This window comes from Atractosteus spatula, chromosome 12 (assembly GCF_055471065.1).
Source record: "Atractosteus spatula isolate fAtrSpa1 chromosome 12, fAtrSpa1.hap1, whole genome shotgun sequence".
Lineage (NCBI taxonomy): Eukaryota > Metazoa > Chordata > Actinopteri > Semionotiformes > Lepisosteidae > Atractosteus > Atractosteus spatula.
In genome coordinates, this window is record NC_142717.1 from 30,814,084 (window position 1) to 30,827,511 (window position 13,428).

The 13,428-nt window shown below is 42.1% G+C and overlaps 1 protein-coding gene across 1 annotated transcript in view; it reads right to left on the reverse strand.

Annotated features, from left to right (window-relative positions):
• Positions 1-13,428, reverse strand: part of LOC148822896 (protein Jumonji-like) — a 142,562-nt gene that overhangs the window by 51,829 nt on the left and 77,305 nt on the right. Inside the window, exon 3 of the mRNA XM_088929014.1 lies at positions 11,501-11,645. Coding sequence (XP_088785140.1) covers positions 11,501-11,645 — 145 coding nt within the window. The remainder of the gene's footprint in view (positions 1-11,500; positions 11,646-13,428) is intronic.

Sequence of the window (13,428 nt, forward strand, 5' to 3'; positions counted from 1 at the left end):
AAGGTTCGAGACAATGTAGATTAGTTTCTTATCGATTCCACACTGAGTACTTTATGCCCCTTCAGACGCTTCTCGCTAATTGATACTTCCACACAAACAAGATTAATTTATTTAAATCATGCTGGGTAATTGATTGGTAATTTGGTTACCGGATATGTTTATTGGTGTTCTGTCATGATTCCAAAAGTTAAATATGTGTCTGACAATGCAGGAATGCTGCCACAAGTTCATCTGGGTCTTATTTTTCAATCCCACATACTCACAGAACTCAACTGGGTTTAAGGGCAGCTTTGGCAAGCGTTTAGATGTTGAATCCGACAAAAGCATTAGAGAAATGAGAAATTCACACAACAAGGGAAAGCAACACAGCAACCAAGTTCCCCATTTACACTATACCTACAGCACGTCCATGTGCGGTAAGTGGCATGTCTTGCTACAAGGGAGAGGGCCTGAAAAACAGGCAAGAGGCATTCAAAACCATGATCACACAGAGTAGAAAAGCTGAAGACCCACAGGTCCAGGAAAACAGGTCAAATGGGTGAGCTGGGAGCATTATCAGCTATAACATCAATGGGCTTTAAACCTTTTTTCACCATAAAAACTTGGCTAAATCATAGCAATTCATATTTTAATACATGTTTTCATGAACCTTCATGGGGCGCTTTTGATTTGTTGAACTGAAGTGAAACAGTGCCAGACCTGGGCAGTAGTGGGGTGGAGACCAGGGTGCTGCCGTCAGTGGCAGTGGTGGATCAGTAGGTTGTGCTCATACGTTGACCAATAATTTCCAACCCCATGCCCCAATATAATGGCTTATGACGCCGAGGTGCCATACTTCCGAACGAGATCTTAAACAGAGGGCCTCACTAATCTGATTTTGAGAGTGTGTGGGTGTCTTTGCTGAATTCCAGATTGCTGCTGTAGATGACGGACGAGTAGGTGGCACACACTGGACTCTGGACCACAACAATGCGCCAGTATGGTGCCCAGGTACACCATGATGTAGGAGGCGCCTTCCCCTTAATGTCCGCCAAGTCCTTACTGCTCCAGGGTGCTTGGAAGTGAAGGCCATGTCTCTGCCCTAACTGGCATGGATCCTCTGGTAGGGGGCAGTGCTGCCCATGACATGTCAGACTGGCTCTAATGTGGTGGGGCCAGAGCAGTCTACCCACTTCCTCTTTCTCCCCTGTGTTCAGTCACATGGTTCATATCCATGAAAAACTGCTGATTTCAGAATCCAAAATGAAAAAACAAGCCATAGGGTGAGAAGAGAATGAGAATAAGCTGCTTGAAGAACAGAAAAAAGGTTAAGCAGGGATCTTTGAAACATCCAATAAAATCGAATAAAGAAGACATTTAGCTGGTCTGGATGTGCCTCTCAGAAGAAAGAAGCCTATAAAACAATGGGGCACAAGTATGGTTTAAAAGATCCTGTCTAGACAAGCAGGGATGCAGATGACCAGTCACTTATTAGGCAGATGGACTCATCTGGAAGTCATTCTGAAGCTTCTGCTTAACCACTGTAAAGCACCAGAAACTTTAATCACCTCTTTAATGGACAAAGCCAAGCTGTTAGGTAGAAAAACTGTAGTTATGACAGAAAGAACTCTTACGGCCACCCCAAAAACATATACTAATTTTAAAGAGGCAACAAGACTCCACAAGACATTTTAATCCACCAGTTTGCTTGCTGTCATGCAGGTCAGAGCAATTCAACTGCTGTGAGCTACAGCTGGAAATGCAGTACAGCAGTGGGAGGCAGGAGTAACTGTTTAGTTAGGTTTAGTTTCACCTCAATGTGGAACTGTGGCAATGTTTCCACACTTCATGAAATGAGCCTTATGTCACTCTACAGCTGTACACAATGTACAAGCTGCTACTAGAACATCTGAAGAAAGATAAAACATAAGTAACATAAAAAGTAACAACTATCGAATTTGTCAAAATAGATGGTGAGCTTCCAAGTCTGATGACTGCTACCGTATTTTCTCTTTCACCTGAAATTTTCAATTTTGCCATAAGGACATGGCATAAAATCTCCATCAAGTACAGAAAAGCTTACTGTACGGATGAGTCCTAAACAACGTATTTTTAAAGGAGGAAGAAAAACAAAAGATCTGAAAGCAAGAACATGCAGTCCCAGGGGTAACACTAGCAGCAACTGCAGAAGTGTGGAATAAATCTGTACAGAAAAAGCAGCAGCCATTTTCCCCCACCACCACCACCAGTAAAAACCCAGGTGTTCAGACTCACTAGGAGTCACAGGCTCTACTATAGTTCAGACTGTTCTTTGGACTTTCCAGGACTTGTGAGGCTGCAAGAGAACCAGCTGTTGAACGAAAGAAAAATCCAGTTTTTTTTCCCCAGCACGATAACCCAACCGCAAATCACCGAGCACAAGACGAAAGACAGCAGTCAATATATATCCTGTTGCACATCCCGCATCTCTTCAACAGCTGGGTCTTAAGGGCATCACTCCTTACCAAAGCGACAAACTGAGCACCCATACAGCTTTGGATCCTGGATGAGGCTGCTCTTTCCAGTCCCTACAGCTCTCTAAGACCTTAGAGCAAAAGAGGGAAGCACACAGTCAACACTACAGAGACTGTGGGCCAACTTCAGCTGTCACACGGGACGGGAGGCATTGCACAGTGAGAGCTTTTCTTCCGCAAGGACAGCAATGTGGAAATTAGGGCTCCATTAAACATGAGCTAGAGACTGTGGGATGCACCATTTCAGGTACCTGATAGCAAGCACAACATTTATCAAAGACAAAGGAAGAAGAATTGGTACAACTCCAGCATCTGTATCTCCTTCATGTACATACAATGCCCATACAAGTTTAGATACAGTATAAGAATGAATTACAACCACACACAAGGGACAGGGGAACATGTGTAGCATTATCCATTTCATTAGGTATCAACAGAAAAGGTTAATTCAATAGGACATTCATCTCATAAACCTGAGGGCTACACCGGCTTCATTTGAGGTCAATGGGGCTTAATATACATTTCAAATTATTATTAAACACTCAACTGCATCACACCATTTTCCCCCACCAAGAAACATGGCAATTCCACTTTAGAGCATCTTTACTATGAGACACTGGAGTCCTGCATTACAAACGCATACCTCCTATTCTTGAATAAGAACAGCCAACACTCCTCATTGCAAAACAAGGAGTCAAGGTAAGACCCAATCTGCTTGCTTCAGCATAAAGTTAACAGCAATAACACCTACCCACCAAGAAAATGCCCCTTTCCCTCTATACAAATTTGCAAATCCAGTAGATAAAAAAATCCAAAGAAGGTGGAAGTAAATTAATCGATACAAGCAATTATGGGGAACCTGAATATTGGAATACCAAAGTAGGAAAAGAATTAACAGCTCCATCTGAAAAAACGTGAGCTTTCTGGTTCAAATAAGCATCTTAGATTGCAAGTTATTACAAGCTGCTTAAGACTGTCCGTATCAGAGCTTGACCAGGGGAATCTTTAATTCAAGGGAGCAGGTTTGCAACAGAACATTTTACACTTCTTACATTCACAAAACTAATCTGAAGCCTCCCTGTTATGAACAGAAGTAATATCTGTTGATTTCCAGATTTGCCTTTGAGATTAGGTAAAGACATGCAGGAAACAAACCCATACTTGGATACTAGTGAATTGCCGGATTGCTATTGTATTTATAAAGCTGAACCTAATTGGCAAAGGAGTACAACTAGCAAGTTACAGCTCTGGAAAAACATGCACCATCTGCTTTAGTTCACTGATCAATGCCCATTAGGGTCACTTTCACAAAGTAACATCATAACTCAGACGTAAGCGCTGTACAGCTTTTAAGCTTATTAATTTACAGCAAGGCTTCTATTCTTCTCTTTGGAAAAAACGTATTTGATCTCTCTGTTTTGGAGAGCCCCTTTTAAAAAAACATTTCTATTAGAAATGGTGTTTGAAAACAAGGGAGTCTGGGCTTAAAATGAAGAGCCTCAAGCAAAGCTCTGCTCTGGTTGTGCGCTGCCAAGTTAAGATACAGACGGATTCTGATATCCCCCACACGATCAGCCCAAGCTATACATACCCCATTTGCTAGAAGCTCACTTTTTTTTTTAAACCTCCAGCAATTCGCACACTGCAAGCTAACCACAAAGATGCACCTACTCTAACAAAAGCCCTACTGGCAGGAACTGCACACATCGATGTTTTATTTCGAGCTTGGTCTCAGTCCTCCCCTGCATCAAAAAATCAAAAAATTTTTTTATATATATAGATATGCTGCAGATGTCTACATCAGATTCACAGAACGGCAAGAGTTTAGAGGGGCTGCAGTGCTACAGGGCAGATTCAAGAGAAAAAAAAAAGATGCCGTCTGTAGTCTAATAAGTTTGAAACTAGATATGTTTGGATTGCGGCCTTTGCTGTTGACAAGCCTTGTGACCTGCAGTCTGAGATAACCATTACCAACACAGGATTCACAGATGTGTTAAAGTACATCAACCCTCAAGCCATCCCAATCCCTCACCAAAGCGTGCATTCCACAACCATAAAACCTTTTAAAAAGGTAAAAGGTGAATTCAGGCCTGCTGCGGTCTGATACACATGGGAATCTTGTGAAGCATTTCCAGAATTTACATCTGCAACAGTTTCTAAGATGTAAAAAAAAGTGTTTAAAATTATACATATCCCACGGCGTTTTCACAGAAAAATGTCATTATAACACTCAATTTCATAATTAGCACAAAACTTGAAACCTAAAGATTTTACTTTTAAATTTATAAGTCTGCTCAGCTGTCAACTGTGTACCATGTAAGTGCTTCTACTGAATTCACTGCTGACATTGGTTGCTCTTAACAGGGTACTGTGAAACTGGTATTTGCCATGTTTTGCACAAGTAAGAAATTGATATTTTGAAAACTGTTCTAAAAGCATTTGTATCTCCGAGTTCTGAAGTCCATCATGCACAGAAGCCTACATTAATTTCAGCTTGGTCTTTGCCACCTTCTGTCCTGCCCAGATGTTGCAGGATGTTTGCAGCTGTACACAATGAGGATGGATGCACTATATTTTTTTTTTTTGCAAACACCAGCTGCAACTTAGATATGCAAGGCATGATCTTCATTTCTTCTAACATCAAGGGTTCCTTGTTTCTTCTTATGGAAAGCATACGAAATGCATGAAAATGGAAACAGCCTGATTTTAATTATCCCGGGCATTCCACGTTGAAAAGTGCAAAGGGTAAGTAATGGAGCAGGTTAGGGGATGGCTGCCATCTCGTTATAATCAGCCGCTTGCAATCCTCTTCCAATCCTAAACACTTCCAGATGCACCACATGTCAGCGATGAACTTTTATCTCGGCAAGTAACAAACCAGAGAGTACAAGGCACCCCAGCGCTTGCTCGAGTGAACCACAATAGGTCACTTATAACTTCCAAGCTACTGCTTTCAAGAAATAAAAATGTTGCAAAATGTAACACTGGAAAAAAAAAAGTGACAATGACAGTGATTTGCCTAGTTCATGCAGCGCCTTTCATCCCAAAGTATCCCAGAATGCCTTATGAGGGAACTACTTTCATCAGCTGCCAAAGTTTGACCCCCACCTATGTGACGCAAGGCCACCATTGAGCAGCAGCAGACCAATACACAACACAAGGTACAGACGTTAAGTTGTTTCAGAAATTGGATTAAGGGGGAGCTTTAAGGAGATCAGATTGTACAAGCCCAGAGTGGAATTTAACCCCTACAATTTCTCAAAGGAAGTCGGGCTCTCCATTTAATGTCTCATCCGAAGTATGGCACCTCAGACTGTACTGGACTGTACTGGTACTAGAAATTCTGGTCCACATGAAAGAGTGCCACTTAGTGGTTTACCATCACCACTTACAGCAGCAACCTGGGTTTCCTTAAAGATCTCCCATTCCAGTTCTTTCCAGACCCAGCCTTATTTCAGTTCTGCATTCTGAAGAGAAGGCTACAAGGTAGTAACACTTTGCCCTAATCTTGATGGCTTTAGAAAATAATAAAGATATTTTCCAGTTAACAACCACTAGGGGCCGCTTGTATCAAGTCACTACTGATGAGTGTCCAATGCCTTTGCAAGCAAATATTTGAGAAAGGACTCATCTAAACTATGGAAGACACTATAGAGACTAATTACCCTTAATGTTCACAAGCTTCAGCTTAGCACTGTAATACCGCTGTCTGAATCGATATCTTGATATATTGACCATAGTCAGGGATGATTTAAAAGGATGCACATCTAAATAGCTCTAAATTCTGTAGCTTTTGAGCTTTAACCTGCTTAAGCAGAGAAGTTAATGAGCTGTATTGTCATGCTTAGGACTTCTCAATTTACCATTTTCTCTAACTGCGCGAAACAGCCTAACTTGCACAGTCCCACTGTAAGCATGGTGATTTATCCTGAAAGTCACAGAAAGGCCACATGCAATTCCATATGATACCTTTCATCATTCACTCCGTTATTTTAGGGGAATAACATACAAACATGCCTTTTCCCCTTTTGCCCCAAACCTAGCTCAAAATATGCAGTGTGATCCATAGTGCTCCTGGTGATACACCATAAATTAATCTTAAGATTGAAACCAATGTGAACTTGGATGACAAAAAAGTCTGGAACAGGAAGGGCTGCTATCCTGTTATCCTTATTGCAGAGGCATCACTGGCCCAAGACTTTGACATATAGTCAAAGAAATCCAGGCTGTACACCTTGTAGGCTGCGAGCTCAGAGAGGTCTGCTTGTGAGAGACCTACACCAATTCTAGAGAAGGCGACTACTCTATATGAACCTGAGCATTCCTTTAAATCCTTTTGGGCTGACATCTAGCACCTGTTTCTAGAATCTAGCATCTCACACTGTGCCCTAAGACACCTATTTACACAGCGAGACTAAGAATTCAGTGAAAAGCCATTTTGGATGATTTGCCACCCAGCTTGCACTATAGTGGGTAGTATGCTGTATATATCAGAAAGTAGAAGGAATGCTAACAAGTGGAAATGAAGCTAAAAAGAACCTTATCCAGAAGGCCCCCTGCAATTGAATATTTGTCCAAAGTTGTAAAACATGTCATCTTTATAAGAAAATACTGCTGTCTGTTTCTTCAGTGGGGTTTTCTGGTGTAGTCTGGGTAAAGTAGCTTGGCTCACAGGTACAACAGCAGAGTGCCTACTTTGAAGACACAACCCTTTTGAGTCAGGAGTCCAGAGCCCTGAGCTCTTCAAAACATCTATATTCAAGACTGGAGGTGGACAAGCGTCAGATTACAAACAGTTAAAGGCCAAAATGGCCATGTCACCTTGATCCTGGCTCTGCCTCCTGCATGGGGAGAACAATGGCTTAAATCTGGTCCCTGGGTAACAGGCAGCCATTCCGGCCATCTGTCCCTGCTGTCAGGGCCACACAGTACAAAATCCGAGGACAGCAATTCAAGCTTTCAGGGTTTCAACTGCCCGGTTCAATTCCACAGAAAAGGGCTTTGCAGTCATACCTGGAACATGCTAAACTGCACCTTCGGTTTGCTCCTGTTCTTGCTGAAGGTCACATAGCTGGGACGGTGTTTAACAGAACTTTACTTCTGAACACAACCAGCCCCTGTAAGATTTTCTCCCCTCCAAGCGCATAAAACTCAATTATTCTGAATTTAAGAGCCGGACTTGAGGCTTGGAGCACTACGGGTTATATGTTCTACAGCGAAGTAAAAATAAAACCATCAGAGTGGCAACGAAAACCAGCTTGGCATTTGTCATCTCCACCTCATGCTGTTGAGAGATGTGTCATAACATGAAACACCTTGGCTGTGCAATATCGTAAATACTGAAAAGTCTTGTGAAATATGCTCAGAGGCCATGGATTTCTCAAGTGAGTGTCTACCCTGGATTATTCTTTTTCCCCCAGATTACTAGACATGTCCAATCTCATTCTTCCCATTTGTTATTTTAATGGCTAGGGGCTTCATTCAACCTTGTATTTTAAGTTGTTTCCATTATTACCTCCATAATTCTAGAGCATCTGGAGCTCCTCAACAGAACATCTGCAAAGATGGCGTATTTTGAAAAGAAGTAACAGAGTACTGTTATCTCGGGTGGCCAGGCTAGTGTCACTGCCCAGAAAAAGGCACTGGTGTTTCCTGAACTGAAGAATGTTATCTTTAGCCCTGCATCCAACATCATTTAGAAAGTCACATGGTATGCAGACAAGATCACAGACAAGCAAAAGAATGAAAAACAAAATCGCCATATAGAAAATTCAATTCAAATCCAAACTTTATCCCCTAGGGGGAACATTTTAATTTTGCTACAGAGTCTCCTCTCGGATTACTAGAGGACTTTACAAGTATTGTGTATTTTCATATTTGCCTGTAGTAACGTACTGAAGGCACAGTTCACTGTTTCCCTACCTATAATGAGGACTGTACTTTGTTACCCTATCCAGGGGCAGCGGCCAGTCTTTACCTCCAGACAAAAAAAAGCAAAACTGTACTCAAGTGTAATTAGAGTTAGAAAAGGGCCAATAAGATATGATGACAACCAAGAAAACTAGGACTGTACATAATGAAGACTGTGGCAGAGATGAAAGGATACAGCCTTCAAAACAATAGAATTAATCAACCAGCACTGCTCTCTAGGGCCTATTCACAGCTCACATCCACATTCAACCCCATCCACTGAAAACAAAAACAGATCTGCAGTCAATTACTATCTGGCACCACAGGATGCGTTTATTGTTTGCTTATTTTTTCACTTGTATTTTTCAAGGCTGAGCATGCTGATCTCTAGAGGCCACGCATGCCCACCCCATGCGGCGGCAGACGTCAAGCCGGGTGCCGCGTTGCGCGACTCGGTGCCAAGGTCCGCCACCTGTTCCCCAACAACCCCCTCTCTCTTTTTCTCTCATACAGTGCCAGACGAAACTCTCTCTCCTCGCAGCCTCACCTGACACTCCGCCCCCCAGCTGAAGGGGAATAATAGTCTGGCTAAACTGATAAAGGGGTTAAAGCAACAAACCACCGCCAGAGCATTCCTGTCACATTAAATCAGTTAACCGCAGGATCAGGCTTGGCTACCTGTGACAGCCAGTCTCACGCTAAGCTGTGGACTGCAGAAGTGGGTTTCTTTCATAACCAGTTGTGAAAGCAGAAGAGCGTTGCAGAAGAAACCTGATTTAAGTTACAATGAGTCACTCCTCAAGTGGATATGACTAGCTTTGATTATTGCTTACGTCTTTTTAGTGGGAAAAAATTACAGCAACGCAGGTAGTAGGTTCCAATATGTATAAAACACGCGTATTACTCCATTGTTACCACCCTGCAGTCAAGGCTGGGCCTGGATGGAACTGGGATGGGAGACCTGAGGAACTCCAGGTCACTGTTGTAACTTGTAAGTGGTGCCGGTAGACCAGGCACTCTTCCCTCTGGACAGGGGTGTGGACATTATATACTTATTTTTCATGTGTAATACAGGAAGCCTTCCCTTTGAAGAGATGTTTGTGGTTTTTCTTTTCAGAAAAACATAATACTGCAGCTTCACTTAATATCTACCTTTGCTTCTGCCCCACTGGCATTTCCTAATGAAAGTTTCTCCTTATTCGTTTGATTCAACAAACCTTTGCCACACCATAATTGATAACTCTGTCCTGTTTACAACAGGACATGTTACTTGTCCTGCTTTTAAACCTATCTGAATGAACTGACAGGATACAGCTGGAGCACTTTTCGGCTGGGAGAAGTGAAATAAAAGATAGGGTTAAAATACACATAAGGAGACGTGACATTAAAAGCCTAGAATCGTTTTGCTGGTTTCATCCTGTAGGAAAACCCAAGTTTAAAGGCATGTTCAGCCACAAAACGTCCCTAGCCAAAAGCCCTCAGCGTTAGAGAAGTACTAATTGTGGTGAGGACATACTCGAAATGAACTTTAAACATGGCTACACTTATATATAATTTGACCCATTTCAGGTTCTCCGACTTCTAGGTTGGTCTTGCACAATTTGTGCTGTTGATTATTATTCACAGGCCAAAATATTGGGAGCAAAATAGTCTGAGGATGATCCAGACAAGAACCAATAAAGACTGAATCATAATTCTGAACTTGTCCATTGTGTCCCTCTGGCAGCGACACTTTCATTTTCTTCTCATTATAACCCTTCACCAGAGGGTGCCAAGGCAAACTACTGCACAACTTTCACAAGAAAAACACTTTTCTAGTGTATTTGTAGCACTTTTGTATATTTGATTCACAATACACAACCCTTTCTGTTCACCATGCAGTACTTTCATGGGAATGGATTTTGTACATTCTTCACTCTTCAAACGGCAGTCATTTGAGATAAAACAGCTACATGCATGTTTAGGATGGGAAAACTGGTCACAGACCAACACAAGACGGGCATATTTTTAGCTTTTTCAAGAGGGAGGGAAAAGGATTATCCTAAATAAAGAACATGGATGCACCAGCCAAACCATTTAATGTTTTGGGGGGGAAAATGCTTTCTTCTGAAGATTGGTCCACTGGAATACAGACCTTCCACATTCCCCATCCACGATCATGAAAGCAGTGCATTGGAGTTGGCTCAGGCATGCCTCCTATCATAAGCTACCCTTCTTGAGCACAGACAGGCTTTGCAAGGATCCAGGGAATCTCCCTGAAATCTATGAAATCTCAAGAGCCAAGGCTGGTGAAAAGTGTACTACTTCAGACATACGTTTGCATAAACTTCAAGCCTCTGTGTTGATCTAGTTCAAAACACAGCTTTGCTATAGAAAACTGGATTCAGGCTCTTCAAACTGAGGATTTGTTTTCCTGCCCCTGATAACCATAAAGATCACTTAAAGAGCAAAACTAAGTTTTAAACCTAACAAAGCAACTATTAAACTATTTTACATCTTTTTACGTCCCAAGACCATTCATTTTTCAACAAACATAAGCTCAATTTTTCTTCAAATGTATTAAAGATTTACAGAATTACAAACTACTGCAACAAACCATGCCACTTAGGTTAGGCCTAACTGCTGTTTGTATTTGAAGGAGTCACGTCTTGCTGAATTATTCATTTTAAATATGAAATATCTCAGGAATTAGTACCAATTATGAATTGCATATTCCACAAAAGCCTATTAATATGTACATTCAACAGGCTATTTTATGAGCAATTTGCTTTTACATGGAGACGTACAGACTGATGAAGCGGGCTCAGGAATGCAGAGACTTTTTCCTGAAGCACGATGGAATTGAAACTAACCCTATCAATGCTCACACATTAAAGCTGATCTGCAGATGCACAGATCCACTGAGTGCTGTCAGACTGTGGTCAAACTGTACTCACTGTGTGTGCTGATGTCAAAGCTTAGGTTCGAAGGTCATGCCAAAGTCACCAGTATAAAACCCCTCTGAGGCACACGCAGAAACGTGGAGTGATTCACATCCATTTAAAACAAAGCGATGTTCTGCAAAACCCTGTAATCCACCCCCCCCCCCCAGAACTCACCTCTTTCGGACCGGGCCGTCTTCCGAGTAGTCGCTGCTGCCATCAGTACTTTGGGATGACCCCCGAGACCCGTCTTCCTTATCACTTCCCGTCAACGGGCTTCCTTTGGGTCCTGATCCGTTCAGCTGGCCATTCGCTAGCGAACCTGGAAGCCCAGAAGTGAGACCTTATTTCAGGCAGTGGAAACAAACATCTGGTCGGCGATGCCTCCAGGAAAGAAAGACCTTTTCTAGGCCCTAAGTCAGCCCAAAGCACAAACTCGCTGTCAGGTTTAAAACCCATCTGGCGGAGGAGCTCATATTCGTGTTAATGAAAAAAAAAAACATACATCACTGAGGTCTCTGTTAAATGTTCATTTTTTATACTCAGATCTCATCTTGGAAAAGATCCGGCTTGAAATCTACTGAGCTATAAAACCTGAATCCCAATTAGCAGAAACTGTAGTTTTAGAATGATAGCTTTTTGCACCAATTTCAGACCTGATTAAGATCGATAAAAGATACACGCATACACCCTGTTGCCTATGTCCTGCTAGGATGATAATTATAAAATGTAGACAAATCTAAGAGCCACAAGTCACAAAACAAATGCAACCCTAGGGTTGTATGACCAGCAGAGTCCACGCACCTCAAGACTGACGAACACGAGGCACACACGCATTAGACATGAAATTCTAGTTTAGGTACTTTTGTGTCCCACCCTCTTAATTAATTTCAAACCCGATTCAATTTAAGAGGATAGAACACAAAAGCATCTCCAAGGCATTTAAAAACAAGCCCGTGGCAGGATAACAGGGCAGGCCCTGACTTGATAACTGGTTGGCTACAGGCCACATGACCATGAGTCACTATCAGGTACACCCCCTGCTACCTCCCCAGGGGTCTTAGATCGTCAGCCCCCGTGAAGCACAAATACCGCTCGTGTACCCAAATGTGCAAGTCCCACACAGATCACGATTGCTTCACCTTTTCATGTACGTAAAACCTCCCAAAAAAATTTCAACAGCAAGACGTACATATTACAACAGTAAAATGATAAAGGGTCACTGAAGGAGAAAATATTCAATTGAAAAGAATGAATTCTCCCCCACCTAAAACAAAAACCAATAAGTCAGCAACAACTGCTTCAAACAAGCAGCACAAATGTTTAAGCAGGTCCAAAAAAAAAAGCTATGGTTAGATTAAACAAAGCAGCTAAAACTAAACTAAAAAAACATTTAGACCTTGTTTCTGTGCCAGTCGTTTTCATGGTGATGTAACCACCACATGTAATGTCATTTCTTAGTCATTCCCACTGTGTAAAACAGAGTAAAGAGGGATTTTCTTTTTGCTTACATTCTTCACCATTGTTTTACACAAATTGGTTTCACATGAGCAGCTCGGAGAGAAACGCAGAAGTGCAGCCAAACGTTTTCCCAAGCTCCACTGAGGACCGATCCATGAATTATGGTGGTTTCTCCACTGCGTGTCGTTCAGGCCCCTAATCAGATTAATGCGTGTTTAACTAAGCCGGTCGCCTCAGTCTTGTTTCCTTCCTGTTCTCGAGAGGGCTACCGGCTATGTGCAGAACACCAAATGCAGTCCATTAGTGAATCCTGGGTAATGACCATGGCTGTCATGACTGAATAATACAAAACGGGAAAATTAACTAAAAAAAAAGTTATTATATAGGGTTTAATTAACTCCACGGCCATTTTCACCATAATCGCTGCTGAGTAGTAACACTCCTAAAGGGGTCGTCAGGCAGAGTGTTACAGAATTACGAAATACGTCTTCCGTACATGTTTTTATTTTGTTCTTTGGAGACGGCTCTTCGTTTGCTCTGGATATGCGCTCTGCTCACTTCTCCGTAGCATCTGCTGGTACCAGCCCCAGATCACAGCACAAAACACCATTTAGTGCATATCTGCGACATACCTACTACAGCCA